General features: G+C 50.8%; 1 protein-coding gene across 1 annotated transcript in view; it reads right to left on the reverse strand.

Moving 5' to 3' along the window:
• The window catches only part of NOL10 (nucleolar protein 10), a 190,686-nt gene that overhangs the window by 153,064 nt on the left and 22,263 nt on the right, over positions 1-15,359 (reverse strand). The window contains exons 5-9 of the mRNA XM_075338765.1: positions 7,789-7,826; positions 7,037-7,173; positions 5,750-5,815; positions 5,515-5,575; positions 5,317-5,402 (exon numbers count right to left, since the gene is read on the reverse strand). Coding sequence (XP_075194880.1) covers positions 5,317-5,402; positions 5,515-5,575; positions 5,750-5,815; positions 7,037-7,173; positions 7,789-7,826 — 388 coding nt within the window. The remainder of the gene's footprint in view (positions 1-5,316; positions 5,403-5,514; positions 5,576-5,749; positions 5,816-7,036; positions 7,174-7,788; positions 7,827-15,359) is intronic.

Raw genomic sequence — 15,359 nt, forward strand, 5'->3', positions numbered from 1 at the left:
TGGGAAAGCAGTCAGGGGGGGGGATCTCACCTTAAACACCGCTTTCCAGGCAGTGAAAATAGCAGATTCAGCTTGCTGTGTCCAGTCACGCCGGTGCCATATTCAACTCAGAGCCTGCGAAGAGGGGCTGAGGAATTGGTGCCATATTCAGCTCAGAGCCTGCAAAGAGGGGCTGAGGAATTGGGCTATAGGGGCATAGGCCTCTACACTGGGCTTTGGAAAATCGGTGTCTGTGGAACCCGTCGTCCAGCCCAGGATCCAGCGTCGCAGGAGGGGGTACGTGGAGGCGACACTCCGCGTTCCCGCCCGTTGATGGTAGTGGGAGATCGGTCCCAAAAGGAAACCGTCACCCTCAAAAAATAAACCTTGAAAGGAAGTGCCTCCTACAGACACTAAGCATAAAACTGAGGTTGCCTGGCCTGGCCAGGGGGTGTATACTGCAGAGGAGGAGCTATGCTTTTGTATCTACTTAGTGTCTCTCCTATGGATAGGCAGCATAACCCCCATGGTCCTGTGTCCCCCAATGAGGCGTCAGAGAAGAAGGGAATTTTGTTTACTTACCGTAAATTCCTTTTCTTCTAGCTCCAATTGGGAGACCCAGACAATTGGGTGTATAGCTATGCCTCCGGAGGCCACACAAAGTATTACACTAAAAGTGTAAAGCCCCTCCCCTTCTGCCTATACACCCCCCGTGCTCCCACGGGCTCCTCAGTTTTGGTGCAAAAGCAAGAAGGAGGAAAAAATTATAAACTGGTTTAAAGTAAATTCAATCCGAAGGAATATCGGAGAACTGAAACCATTCAACATGAACAACATGTGTACACAAAAAAACAGGGGCGGGAGCTGGGTCTCCCAATTGGAGCTAGAAGAAAAGGAATTTACGGTAAGTAAACAAAATTCCCTTCTTCTTTGTCGCTCCATTGGGAGACCCAGACAATTGGGACGTCCAAAAGCAGTCCCTGGGTGGGTAAATAATACCTCATAATAGAGCCGTAACGGCTCCGTCCTACAGGTGGGCAACCGCCGCCTGAAGGACTTGCCTACCTAGGCTGGCATCTGCCGAAGCATAGGTATGCACCTGATAGTGTTTCGTGAAAGTGTGCAGGCTCGACCAGGTAGCTGCCTGACACACCTGCTGAGCCGTAGCCTGGTGTCGCAAGGCCCAGGACGCTCCCACGGCCCTGGTAGAATGGGCCTTCAGCCCTGAGGGAACCGGAAGCCCCGAGGAACGATAAGCTTCGAGAATTGGTTCCTTGATCCACCGAGCCAGGGTTGATTTGGAAGCTTGTGTCCCTTTACGCTGGCCAGCGACAAGGACAAAGAGTGCATCCGAGCGGCGCAGGGGCGCCGTACGAGAAATGTAGAGTCTGAGTGCTCTCACCAGATCTAACAAGTGCAAATCCTTTTCACACTGGTGAACTGGATGAGGGCAAAAAGAAGGTAAGGAGATATCCTGATTGAGGTGAAAGGGGGATACCACCTTAGGGAGGAATTCCGGAACCGGACGCAGAACCACCTTGTCCTGGTGAAACACCAGGAAAGGAGCTTTGCAAGACAACGCTGCTAGCTCAGACACTCTCCGAAGTGAAGTGACTGCTACTAGGAAAACCACTTTCTGCGAAAGGCGTGCGAGAGAAATATCCCTCATTGGCTCGAACGGTGGTTTCTGAAGAACCATCAGCACCCTGTTCAGATCCCAGGGTTCTAACGGACGCTTGTAAGGAGGGACGATGTGACAAACCCCTTGCAGGAATGTGCGTACCTGTGGAAGTCTGGCCAGGCGCTTCTGAAAAAACACAGAGCGCAGAGACTTGTCCCTTAAGGGAGCCGAGCGACAAACCCTTTTCCAATCCGGATTGAAGAAAGGACAGAAAAGTGGGCAAGGCAAATGGCCAGGGAGAAAAACCCTGAGCAGAGTACCACGACAGGAATATTTTCCACGTCCTGTGGTAGATCTTGGCGGACGTTGGTTTCCTAGCCTGTCTCACCTCCTTCGCACAAAGCATGAAAACTGAGGAGCCCGTGGGAGCACGGGGGGTGTATAGGTAGAAGGGGAGGGGCTTTACACTTTTAGTGTAATACTTTGTGTGGCCTCCGGAGGCATAGCTATACACCCAATTGTCTGGGTCTCCCAATGGAGCGACAAAGAAAAACACTTTTTATACTCTGTTTTTGGCCCCTTTTGTAACTTTTTTTTCCCCCTTGTGCTAAAATTTCATAAAACTTGCAAAGAAAATTCAGACTTATGAAATTATATATATTATATAATATATTAGCTCGTAAGCCCTCCTTCCTCTTCCTTAATCTTAATACAAGCAAATAATAAAAATTGCTATCGTTGCTCACTTTGACGTTTGCTCTATCAAAATGTAAGATCACCTGTAAAGAAAAAAGCTGGAATTATATAAAAAAAACAAAACAAAAAGATAAAGAACATTAAAAACTTTGTTTCCACCCCATGATCATACTGTCCTGGAAAATCACATCGCAGGCTAGTATTTTTACCGCACAATAAACACTGTAAAAATGAAATCACTTGGACTCCCCCCCCCCCCCCCATCCATTTTCAGTACATTTTGTGTATATAATAGATGTTGTCATTCAAAGCTTCGACTCATCCCTTTAAAAAATAAAAAAAATAACTCAAGCCCCCAAGTAGCTAGGTCAATGAAAAAAAAAAAAAAAAATAACTGTCTTTTGTAAGAAGAGGAGGAAAATAATAAAAACCCCAAAATCAGCTGTGTCTTTAAGGGTTAATGCAAAGTTTAGATGTTTACAGATGCACAGTGGTGGGTGGAAATTATTAGGGCTGGGGTAGAGGCTACATTACCATGCCTCTCAGGGGTCACACACACGGGGACCCCTTTTTAGGAGCCACAGTCTGATTTCAGGGGCTAATTATTTCTTGGACTTATCATACCCTAAAGTTCATTCACATCCAAAGAAAGTAGGGTCTCCTTCATTCACACTTTGTTTTTTTGTTGGGTCTTTTTGTATTTTTTTTTTTTGTGTGTCTTTTTCTTCTTGTATATTTGTCATCGTGGATCGGGATTTGGGGTTTCCAGATATTTTTGGCGGATTTGTCAATGGCAATTCTTTTTTTTTTTTTACAAGGTTACAACACTTTTGCACAGATTTGCTCCAATCGCCCCCATGGAGGAATATAAATATATATATATATATATATATATATATATATATATATATATATATATATATATATATATATATATATATATATATATATATATATATATATATATATATATTATACATACTTATACTTAAGCAAGCATTGTTGACCTTAGGGAGATCAACATATCCACTGCGGAGACACCATCACGTGTTTCTCAACGCAGTGATTCTAGAGCATTGCCCCCTGGGAAGTATGCAATTAAGAAAGCCACGGAGACACCATCACGTGTTTCTCAACGCTGGCAGGAAACTAGCCAGGTCTTTCACCGGGAAGGAACAACCACGGGAAGGGCAGTCTCCAGTCAAGGAGACCACCTATACCAAACATGGTATCCATCCACACACAGCAGTTTCAGGGTATTTGCCCCTCATCAGTGTGGAGTAGGAATCTGGCTAGTGGGGGCAATGCCTAGTAAAAGACTACTTAAGTAGGCATTGCCCCCACTAGCCAGATTCCTACTCCACACTGATGAGGGGCAAATACTCCGAAACGGCTGTCTGTGGATGGATACCATGTTTGGTATAGGTGGTCTCCCTTCCCGTGGTTGTTCCTTCCCGGTGAAAGACCTGGCTAGTTTCCTGCCAGCGTTGAGAAACACGTGATGGTGTCTCCGCGGCTTTCTTTTTTATTTTTATTTTTTCTACATTTGTTATGCCTTTGGCCCTGTGCACACTAGAAAAAGGATTTTTCTAAAGAAATTTCGAGAGTCTGAAAGATTAGCGCAGTTGCGTTCAAAAAAACACATTACCGCACCGAAAACCGCATGCGTTTTTACCGCAGGTTGGTCCCCACGTTATTTTACCATTATCTATGTCAAAAAACGCAGATACCTGCAGAAAAGAAGTGACATGCTCATTCGTTTTCTCAAGAAATTCTACAGAAAAAAATCTTCCTGAGAAAAAAAAAAAACGCAGCAATTTTTTTTTACATAGGTTTTGCTGGGGAATGTCTGCAGAAAGTGTGAGGGTAGGCCTGGGCTATAGGCAGTTTGTCCAGATGTAATAAGATGATCTGTGTATGTAAAGAATCAAAGTATAGATGTCGTTGCATAATTATCTGTGTGTCGTATGACAATCGCATAGAAGCTTCATAATAGGATTCTAAAATGTGTATTCCGCAATATGTTAAAAAAGATAATGAAGCCAAGGTGAACAATGAACAAAGAAGTATTCATAACATACTGAGAGAATTCATAATCCGTAGGTTCACACCATGTGAGATGTGGGATGTTGACTCCTTGTTCTTGCTCCAAGGTCGAAGTCGAATGTTGTATTGTATAATCACAAGATTCTTTAACACTAGAACTACTGAGGTAGTCATTTTGACTACTTTGCACCATGTATTTCTATATAGGTGTCACGAGTCCAGTAGTTCTAGTGTTAATACACGGGTCAGAAGTTGACTTCTGCTCAAACAGTGAACATGTTTCATTGTCTGATTCATTTATATCTGTGCAGATCGATTTGAAGTCCGTCTCAGTGACCCTGAAAAACTCCATTTGCGGTTGTCCCTAAATTTCCAACCTTCATAAAAGGTTACAACCATTTTCTCAAGAAATTTCTGCAACAAAAACGCAAAAAAAAAACAACAAAAAAAAACGCGGGTAAAAACACAGTGTGCGCACAGGGACTTTGACTCTACAAGTCCCATTAGCATTGCAGTATGATCATCTCATGTGAAGCTCAGCCACAGGTTTGCCTTCATAAGCAAAATCAAGATGGTGGCGACAGCGACCTCTTCAGTTCAAGCTGTAGTCGCTCCTGTTAGAGGCAGATGCTGGCTGTGTAACGCAGCCGCCACCGGAGTTTTAGGCGCTCAGCTCCTGACCTCGCTCTATACACCTGCATGCGACCGGTGACCTATATAATGGACACACTAATGGGAAGCTCCAATGTTGCTGCCGTTCTCGCTCCGCCACTACAATTTCTGATCGGCCAGTATCGGGGCAGTGTTGTGACCAGTCTTGTGTAAGCACCTTAGCAAGAGCGCTGTCAATCTACAGCTGTCACATTAATACTTATCCCAGCAAATTAAAAAAGCAACAAAATACAGGGTTCAATTAGCACGATCTGATACGATCCAATAGTCAATGATGAACTACCGTCTGTCCTTGTACTTACTCTGTGTCCTCCGTTACACTGCCCAGGGCACAGTCTAGAATCCCCACGCGGCTCCTTATCCGGGGGTCCCAGCATTCCACTTTACCCTATGGGCGAAATATTTAGAAGCGTAACCAAGTTCTATCATCATACAAAAGCTGAGAGGTCAGTGATCTATGTGAGAAGACACCATCACAGCTATGTGCAAACAAAGGTTACCTCCACTGTGCCAGCAGCAAATAAATGGTGCGTAGGATTGATGTCACAAACGTTAATCTGCCTGGGAAAAAAAAAATAAAAATGCAGAATTGTATACATAACATACAGCAAGCAAAAGTCAATATAAATCCTCAATCTCCTCTACAGACGGCGGATCCGCAGAGCGAACGTGCTCATTGCTCTGTGACAGTCTGGCGCCACCTGGTGGCTTTTAGTAGGTATTACTATTACTTACGAAGCTTCAGTCTGAAGGGGATTCAGGTAGCGTCCTTGCTCCAAATTTAACCGGTAGACTTCAGAGCTGAAAAAGATAAAAATTTATAAAAAGATACCATATACCGTATTTTATGTTTTATGGGGGGTGGCAGTGGTGGTGGAGCGGGGCGATGCGGTGGACAGTGCGGTGAGTGTCCTAGATGCTCTTGCAGCGGCACGGATTTCAAAGACATGGCACTGCATTTGGAGCGTGCGCAGATTGAGCTATCAACTCAATGACAAGCCAAGATCTAATCTGCGCAAGCGCCACCTCTGGCCGCCATTTTCCTTAAGTCTGCTGTTAGGAGATCAATTGGCTGGAGGCAGTGCATGCGCAGATGAGATCTTAAGCTAAGAGCTCCAATTGTGCATGCACCGACTCCGGTCGCCATTATCTGAAGCCAGAGCATCTGGAACACCTGCTGCACCATCACCTTACTCCACACAGCCAGCCACAGGCCCCCCCACCGCAGCCAGCCACAGGCGCCCCCCCCCCCCTCCCCGCGGCCAGCGCAGCCCCCCCCTCGCGGCCAGCGCAGCCCCCCCCTCGCGGCCAGCGCAGCCCCCCCCCTCGCGGCCAGCGCAGCCCCCCCCCCTCGCGGCCAGCGCAGCCCCCCCCCCTCGCGGCCAGCGCAGCCCCCCCCCCCTCGCGGCCAGCGCAGCCCCCCCCCCCCTCGCGGCCAGCGCAGCCCCCCCCCTCGCGGCCAGCGCAGCCCCCCCCCCCTCGCGGCCAGCGCAGCCCCCCCCCCCTCGCGGCCAGCGCAGCCCCCCCCCCCCTCGCGGCCAGCGCAGCCCCCCCCCTCGCGGCCAGCGCAGCCCCCCCTCGCGGCCAGCACAGCCCCCCCTCGCGGCCAGCACAGCCCCCCCTCGCGGCCAGCACAGCCCCCTCCCCCCATCGCGGCCAGCACAGCCCCCCCTCGCGGCCAGCACAGCCCCCTCCCCCCATCGCGGCCAGCACAGTCCCCAGTCTCCCCCTCTCGGTAAGCTACATTCGGATTATAAGACGAACCACTCATTTTCCTCCCAAATTTTTGGGAGGAAAAGTGCATCTTATAATACTAAAAATATAGTATATATTTCTGAAAACAAAACAGGGCCTACTTTATTGTTAGTGCTTCATACATGAACGCTCGGTGTGGTTGCAGAGGGTCACCCTGTTCGCAGTACATTACTAAAAGTCGTATGGACCAACAAGGGATTGCCCAGAGCAGAAACCAATATAAGAGGTGCGGTGATAAGTCACGCGGCTCCTTATCACTTTTCTTACCTCGCTCCAACAAAATACACATCGCAGGACGGGTAGTGATAGGAAAAGTCTCGGCCGAACTTCGGTATCCTCAGCTTGTAGTAAAAGCCGTGCTGAGAATGGAACTCCACGTATCGGTCGCTGTAGAGGAAGAGGAGCTGGAACAAAGAAGACACGAGATGATGAGCCGCCTACTCCTATCCACCATCACTGACATATCGGGGGCTAATGGGACATTTCTACACATCCCAAAGATTGCACTGATCCTCCAGTAAAAACAGCAAACATTTCCCAAGTATGAAGCTGGTGAGCCAATTATCCAAATTCTGCAGAAAGGGATTAGAGTGCAAGGCCCAGACCTGCGCCCCCCCTGACGATTGTTAAATTGCACAATTGTTTAAAAGGGGTTCTCTCATCACAAACACTTATAGCACATCCAAAAGGTGCTTATTAATAAGGGCGAGTCCCCTGAAAGAGGCATACACACGTCAAGAAAGGGATGCTCTGCGCAGTCTAGTGCCACAGCTGCTGTGACCGGAGAGATGGCTGCCCTCATTCACCTCTATGAGGTCAGGACCTGCATCTTTCATCCCGTGCATATGCCATAAAGGTCAACCCCTTTAACACAAAAGGTTCTTCCCACACTTGGATTTTTATGAACAATGTTGAAACGTGTGAAGCAAGTGCAAACATTTCTGAAATATGGGGATGTCACATCCCAGAGACCCCTGTGAAGGGTGAATGGTTTAGTGGGAGCATGCACGGACTCATACCTTAGAATAGTCTTCTGATAAGATGTCAAATTTGACCACTGTAAAGGAAAAAAAAAAAAAAATCAGATGAGAAACTCAGTCAGAGGATTTTGTAACAACACAATTAAAAGTTTTCTCAAAATTAAAGAAGTGTCTCGTTCCATCTTGTTTGCAAATTAAAGAAGGTCGTCTGGTGATACCTCGCTGTTCTGAAGGCATCCTACATGAAATCTGGCTGGTTATGAGAAACGTACGCCATTGTCTCGCTGTATGTTTATGGCCGCCTTCACACGTTCGTGTCTCCGGTACGTGTTTGGTCCGTTTCCTCATGTGCCGAAGACTCGGGCACACGTAGACCCATTAAAATCAATGGGTCTGAGCTCACGTCACGTGCGTGTTCTGCCATGGACCGTGTGGAGCATACATGTGCCCGTGTGCTCCACATGTAGACATGTTAGTTTTTCTCCGTCATCACGTGTGTCACACGGCCCGCACAGAGGTGATCCGTGTGACATGCACCGGAGACAACACACATGTCTGAATTAAAAGGAATTTCTTTATCGTTCCTATGGGAGACCCAGACATTGGGTGTATAGCTTCTGCCTCCGGAGGACACACAAAGTACTACACTGAAAAGTGTAGCTCCTCCCTCTGAGCCTATACACCCCCTGGAGAACGACATCTAGCCAGTTCATTGCTTTGTGTTCAGGAGGCATACATCCACACATGCATTCTCATCTGATTTTTCATTTTTGGAAAGAGTTTGAAGAAAAGCGGGTCCAAGCCTGGACTCCCGGCATGTCCCTTCTCACCCCACTGTGTCGGCGGTGTTAAGGTTGATTCCAAGGCTGGAGCCTTACATGCCGCGCTCCTTCACCATCCCTCGGGCTCTGGCTTGAAGTGGGAGCCAGCACGGTTCTCCATGCAGGAGACCGGTCTCCATCCGCAGCCCTTCAGGATCCTGCTGGACGGAGCACTCATCCCCAGGGACTTGGAACCCTGCGTCTCAGCAAGCTAAGTACCTGAGACGTTTATATTCTGGGGGTCCCTGTACTTTATTATGGTGGGAGAGTGTGCTGTGTAACTTTTCTGACATTTCCGGCCGGTTCTCTGGCTGTCGCCTGAGAACCGCGCCGATTGTGCCTGCGCACCAGCCGCATCGCTCAAATTTAGGCCCAGGCTTCGCCGGAGGCCTACTTTCAATTTCACTGCCCTCGCATGTCAATCATGCAGAGAGACAGTGCAACTCCGCCCAGCGGCCGTTCGGCACAGGGGAGGGACACTCCTCTCTGAGTACATGTCCACTACCCTGTAAGTCTCCTTGGCCCTCCAGATCCCGCTCTCAGAGCAGGCCCCGCCCCCTCTCCTCGCTCCGGCGCCATTTTATCAGCGTTTTTCTCTGCGATCAGCGCTGGCTGCAGCATCCCTGCTAAGCTGCTTGGGGGTCCGGGCTGTGGGATCTAGAGGGCACACAAACTGTCTGGTAAGCCACAACCTTCGGTTGTGGACCTTCTTATATACTCTCTGGGGGTCATTCTGGCTCAGAGCCCCCACTCCAGCAGCATGTCTCACACGAGGAGCAAGGCTGCAAGGCTGTACTCAGTATGCACTGCATGTAAGCTCGTGCTGCCTGAACCGAGCACATATCCACACTGTGATGCCTGCTCTAACCTGACAATGCCTCAGCCTGGAATCGCACCCACAGTGGTCCCTCCGGCTGCTCCGGCTCCGGTGGCTGAACCCCCGGCTTGGGTAGAATCCTTCTCTAGGTCAATCTCCCAGTCTTTTGCCGACTCCAGGGGACAGCTGTCCCGGACTTTGCTGAACATGCATCAGCCCCCTTCTCAGGGCGCCTCTGCTGCTAGGGCTCTCTCAGCGGAGCTCACAGAGGATTCTTCATCTGGTCCCAGACCCCGTCCTCCTAAGAGGAGACGTAGGGCTCCCTCCCCTTCCTCGTCTCGCGGCTCTGCTTCTGAAGCTGACTCGCCGGACGGGGAGGATGCCTTTACAGGGTGCTCGGAGGCTACCTCCATGTGCCCCATTGATCTGTCCGAAGGTGACTCAGATGTTAGTGATTTGATTGCGTCCATTAATTCGGTACTGGACCTCAATCCGCTAGTATCAGAGGAGCAACCCTCTCTGGCAGAAAAGCACCAGTTTACCTTGCCTAAGAGGACAAGGAGTGTGTTCTTTAACCACTCCAGTTTTCAGGCCGCTGTGACCAAGCCTAGGGCCTGTCCTGACAAACGCTTCCCAAAGCGTGGTTCTGATGACCGTTTTCCTTTTCCACCTGAGGTGGTCAAGGAGTGGGCTCATTCACCAAAAGGTAGACGCCCCCGGTGTCTAGACTCTCAGCCCGGACAGTTGTATCAGTGGCTGATGGCACCTCTCTTAAGGATTCCACTGACCGCCAGGTTGACCTTCTGGCCAAATCTGTATATGAGGCAGCAGGGGCCTCATTCTCCCCATCCTTTGCAGCAGTGTGGGCTCTCAAAACCATCTCTGCTTCTCTAGAGGAGATGCATTCCCTCGCCAGGGAATCTATGCCCGAAATGGTTGCCTTAACTTCCCAAGCTTCAGCTTTTTCAGCCTATGCCATGTCTGCCATGCTGGAGGCTTCTCAACGCACTGCGGTGGCTTCGGCTAATTCCCTCGCTATCCGCAAGATCTTGTGGCTTCGAGAGTGGAAGGCAGATGCTTCTTCAAAGAAGTACCTTGCTGGACTCCCTTTTGCTGGGTCCAGGCTGTTCGGTGAACAACTGGATGAAATTATTAAGGAAGATTCTGGCGGGAAGAGTACTTCCATGCCACAAACCAAAACCAGGAAACCTGTCCAGGGTGGGAACCAGTCGAGATTTCGTTCCTTTTGTTCCTCCAACTGGTCGTCCTCTAAGGCCTCGTCCACTAACTCAGCCAAGGACCAAAAATCCAACTGGCGCACAAAGGCGCGTCCACAGAAGACCGCAGGAGCTGCTGCCACTAAGGCAGCCTCCTCTTGACTATCTGTCCGCGCCAGCAACGTCCTTAGTCGGTGGCAGGCTCTCCCACTTTGGCGACGCTTGGTTTCAACACGTCTCCGATCAGTGGGTGCGGGATGTCATCTCCCACGGCTACAGGATAGAATTCTATTCCAGCCCGCCAAACAGATTTTTTTCTGTCAACTCCCCCCTGTTCCAAGGCCGCCGCCTTCGCTCAGGCCTTGGCATCCTTGCAGGCCAACGGAGTAATTGTACCGGTTCCCGCCCGGGAACGGTTCAGAGGTTTCTACTCAAATCTCTTCCTAGTCCCCAAAAAGGACGGTTCCTTCCGGCCCATCCTGGATCTCAAGCTTCTCAACAAGCATGTTCAGGTGCGGCATTTTCGCATGGAATCTCTGCGGTCAGTCATTGCCTCAATGACCCAAGGGGATTTCCTGGCATCCATCGACATCAGAGATGCCTATCTGCATGTGCCAATTGCAGTTTCTCACCAGCGTTGGCTACGTTTTGCAATCGGAGAGGAACATTTCCAATTCGTGGCTCTCCCCTTCGGGTTAGCCACGGCCCCTCGGGTATTCACCAAGGTCATGGCAGCAGTGATTGCGGTTCTGCACCTCCAGGGGTTGGCAGTGATTCCTTACCTGGACGACCTTCTAGTCAAGGCTTCATCCAGCGCAGACTGTTAGCGGAGTGTCTCGCTCACTCTCGCCACTCTAGCCCAATTCGGGTGGCTTGTCAATCTTCCCAAATCCACTCTGACTCCGACCCAGAGGCTCACGTACCTAGGGATGCAGTTCGAGACTCTGCCGGCACTTGTGAAGTTGCCCTTAATCAAACAGCAGTCCCTCCAGTTAGCGGTGCGCTCTCTGCTGAGACCCCGCCGTTATTCCATCAGGCACCTGATGCAGGTGCTGGGTCAGATGGTGGCGTCAATGGAGGCTGTTCCCTTTGCCCAGTTCCATCTGCGTCCTCTGCAGCTGGACATTCTCCGCTGTTGGGACAAGCGGCCTTCCTCCTTGCACAGGTTAGTGGCTCTGTCGCCACAGACCAGGAGCTCTCTTCAGTGGTGGCTTCGGCCCCTCTCTCTGTCTCAGGGACGCTCCTTCCTGGCTCCGTCCTGGGTGATCCTCACCACGGATGCCAGTCTATCCGGCTGGGGAGCGGTATGTCTCCACCACCGAGCTCAGGGCACTTGGATTCCGTCCGAGTCAGCCCTCTCGATCAATGTGCTGGAAACCAGAGCCGTGCTCCTGGCTCTCCTAGCTTTTCACCACCTACAAACACATCCGAGTCCAGTCAGACAACGCGACAGCGGTTGCCTACATCAATCACCAGGGCGGGACACGCAGCCGCCTGGCAATGTTGGAGGTACAACGCATCCTTCAATGGACGGAGGACTCCAAGTCCACCAAATCCGCAGTCCACATCCCAGGCGTGGAAAACTGGGAGGCAGATTATCTCAGCCGTCAAACCGTGGACAGTGGCGAGTGGTCCCTGCATCCGGCAGTGTTTCAGTCAATCTGCCGCAAGTGGGGCACTCCGGACGTGGACCTAATGGCATCCCGTCACAACAACAAGGTTCCGATTTACGTGGCTCGCTCCCACGATCCTCAGGCCTTTGCAGCGGACGCTCTGGTTCAGGACTGATCCCAGTTTCGTCTGTCCTACGTGTTTCCCCCTCTAGCTCTCTTGCCCAGAGTCCTGCGCAAGATCAGAATGGAGGGCCGTCGGGTCATACTCATTGCTCCGGACTAGCCCAGGCGAGCTTGGTATCCAGACCTGCTCCATCTGTCCGTAGAGGTGCCGTGGCACCTTCCGGACCGTCCAGACCTTCTCTCACAAGGTCCGTTTTTCCGCCAGAATTCTGCAGCTCTCAGATTGACGGTGTGGCTCTTGAGTCCTGGATCTTGACGACTTCTGGTATTCCTCCTGAAGTCATTTCCACTATGACTCGGGCCCGGAAGTCTTCCTCGGCCAAGATCTATCACAGGACTTGGAAAATTTTCCTGTCTTGGTGTCGCTCTTCCGGCCATCCTCCTTGGCCTTTTTCCTTGCCGACCCTTCTGTCCTTTCTACAGTCCGGTCTACAGCTGGGACTGTCCCTCAACTCTCTCAAGGGACAAGTCTCGGCTCTGTCAGTGCTGTTCCAGCGGCGTATCGCCCGGCTGGCTCAGATCCGCACCTTCATGCAGGGCGCGTCTCACATCATTCCGCCTTACCGGCGGCCCTTGGATCCTTGGGACCTCAATCTGGTCCTCACGGCCTTGCAGAAACTCCCCTTTGAGCCTCTTAGGGAGGTTTCTTTGTCTCGTCTTTCACAGAAAGTGGTCTTTCTAGTGGCCATAACTTCCCTCAGGAGAGTCTCTGATTTGGCTGCGCTCTCTTCGGAGTCACCTTTTTTGGTTTTTCATCAAGACAAGGTGGTTCTCCATCCGACTCCGGACTTTCTCCCTAAGGTGGTTTCTCCTTTCCACCTTAACCAGGACATTTCCCTGCCTTCCTTTTGTCCGGCTCCTGTTCATCGCTTTGAAAAAGCGTTGCATACTCTGGATCTGGTGCGTGCTCTCCGGATCTATGTGTCTCGCACCGCTACTCTTAGGCGGTGCACCTCTCTTTTTGTGCTAACCACAGGTCGGCGTAAGGGCCTCTCTGCTTCTAAGCCGACCTTAGCCCGTTGGATTAGGTCGACCATTTCCGATGCCTACCAGGGTTCTCGGGTGCCTCCCCCGCCGGGGATCAAGGCACACTCGACCAGAGCTGTCGGTGCCTCTTGGCCTTTCAGGCACCAGGCTACGGCTCAGCAAGTCTGTCAGGCTGCCACTTGGACTAGCCTGCATACCTTTTCAAAGCACTACCAAGTGCATGCTGATGCTTCGGCAGATGCGAGCTTGGGCAGACGCATCCTTCAGGCGTCTGTCGCCCATTTGTGAAGTTAGGCTCTGCCTACTTCTCAGTTTTTCTGTTTACTCCCACCCATGGACTGCTTTGAGACGTCCCAATGTCTGGGTCTTCCATAGGAACGATAAAGAAAAGAAGGGAATTTTGTTACTTACCGTAAATTCCTTTTCTTCTAGCTCCTATTGGGAGACCCAGACGATTGGGGTGTATAGCACTGCCTCCGGAGGCCACACAAAGCATTACACTAAAAAGTGTAAGGCCCCTCCCCTTCTGGCTATACACCCCCCGTGGGATCACGGGCTGCTCAGTTTTAGTGCTAAAGCAAGAAGGAGGAAAGCCAATAACTGGTTTAAACAAATTCACTCCGAAGTAACATCGGAGAACTGAAAACCGTTCAACATGAACAACATGTGTACCCGAAAAAAACCAACAATCCCGAAGGACAACAGGGCGGGTGCTGGGTCTCCCAATAGGAGCTAGAAGAAAAGGAATTTACGGTAAGTAACAAAATTCCCTTCTTCTTCGGCGCTCCATTGGGAGACCCAGACGATTGGGACGTCCAAAAGCAGTCCCTGGGTGGGTAAAGAAATACCTCATGTTAGAGCTGCAAAGACAGCCTTCCCCTACGGGGAGGTAACTGCCGCCTGCAGGACTCTTCTACCTAGGCTGGCGTCCGCCGAAGCATAGGTATGCACCTGATAATGTTTGGTGAAAGTGTGCAGACTGGACCAGGTAGCTGCCTGGCACACCTGTTGAGCCGTAGCCTGGTGTCGTAATGCCCAGGACGCACCCACGGCTCTGGTAGAGTGGGCCTTCAGCCCTGATGGAACCGGAAGCCCAGCAGAACGGTAGGCTTCAAGAATTGGTTCTTTGATCCATCGAGCCAGGGTGGCTTTGGAAGGCAAGGAGATATCCTGATTAAGATGAAAAGAGGATACCACCTTAGGGAGAAAGTCCTGAATGGGGCGCAGCACTACCTTGTCCTGGTGGAACACCAGGAAGGGAGCCTTGGATGACAGCGCTGCTAGCTCAGACACTCTCCGAAGAGACGTGACCGCCACTAGAAAGGCCACTTTCTGTGAGAGACGAGAAAGTGAAACATCCCTCAGAGGCTCGAAGGGCGGCTTCTGGAGAGCAACTAGTACCCTGTTTAGATCCCATGGATCTAACGGCCGCCTGTACGGAGGGACGATATGACAAACCCCCTGCAGGAACGTGCGCACCTGAGAAAGTCGTGCTAGACGCTTCTGAAAAAACACGGATAGTGCCGAGACTTGCCCTTTAAGGGAGCCGAGCGACAAGCCCTTTTCCAACCCAGATTGCAGGAAGGAAAGAAAAGTAGGTAACGCGAATGGCCAGGGGGATACTCCTTGTGCAGAGCACCAGGATAAGAAAATCCTCCACGTTCTGTGGTAGATCTTAGCAGAAGTGGACTTCCTAGCCTGTCTCATGGTGGCAACGACTCCTTGGGATAATCCTGAAGACGCTAGGATCCAGGACTCAATGGCCACACAGTCAGGTTCAGGGCCGCAGAATTCCGATGGAAAAACGGCCCTTGGGACAGTAAGTCTGGTCGGTCTGGTAGTGTCCACGGTTGGCCGACCGTGAGATGCCACAGATCCGGGTACCACGACCTCCTCGGCCAGTCTGGGGCGACGAGTATGACGCGGCTGCAATCGGATCTGATCTTGCGTAGCACTCTGGGCAAGAGTGCCA

The sequence above is a fragment of the Anomaloglossus baeobatrachus genome, chromosome 3 (assembly GCF_048569485.1).
Source record: "Anomaloglossus baeobatrachus isolate aAnoBae1 chromosome 3, aAnoBae1.hap1, whole genome shotgun sequence".
Classification (NCBI taxonomy): domain Eukaryota; kingdom Metazoa; phylum Chordata; class Amphibia; order Anura; family Aromobatidae; genus Anomaloglossus; species Anomaloglossus baeobatrachus.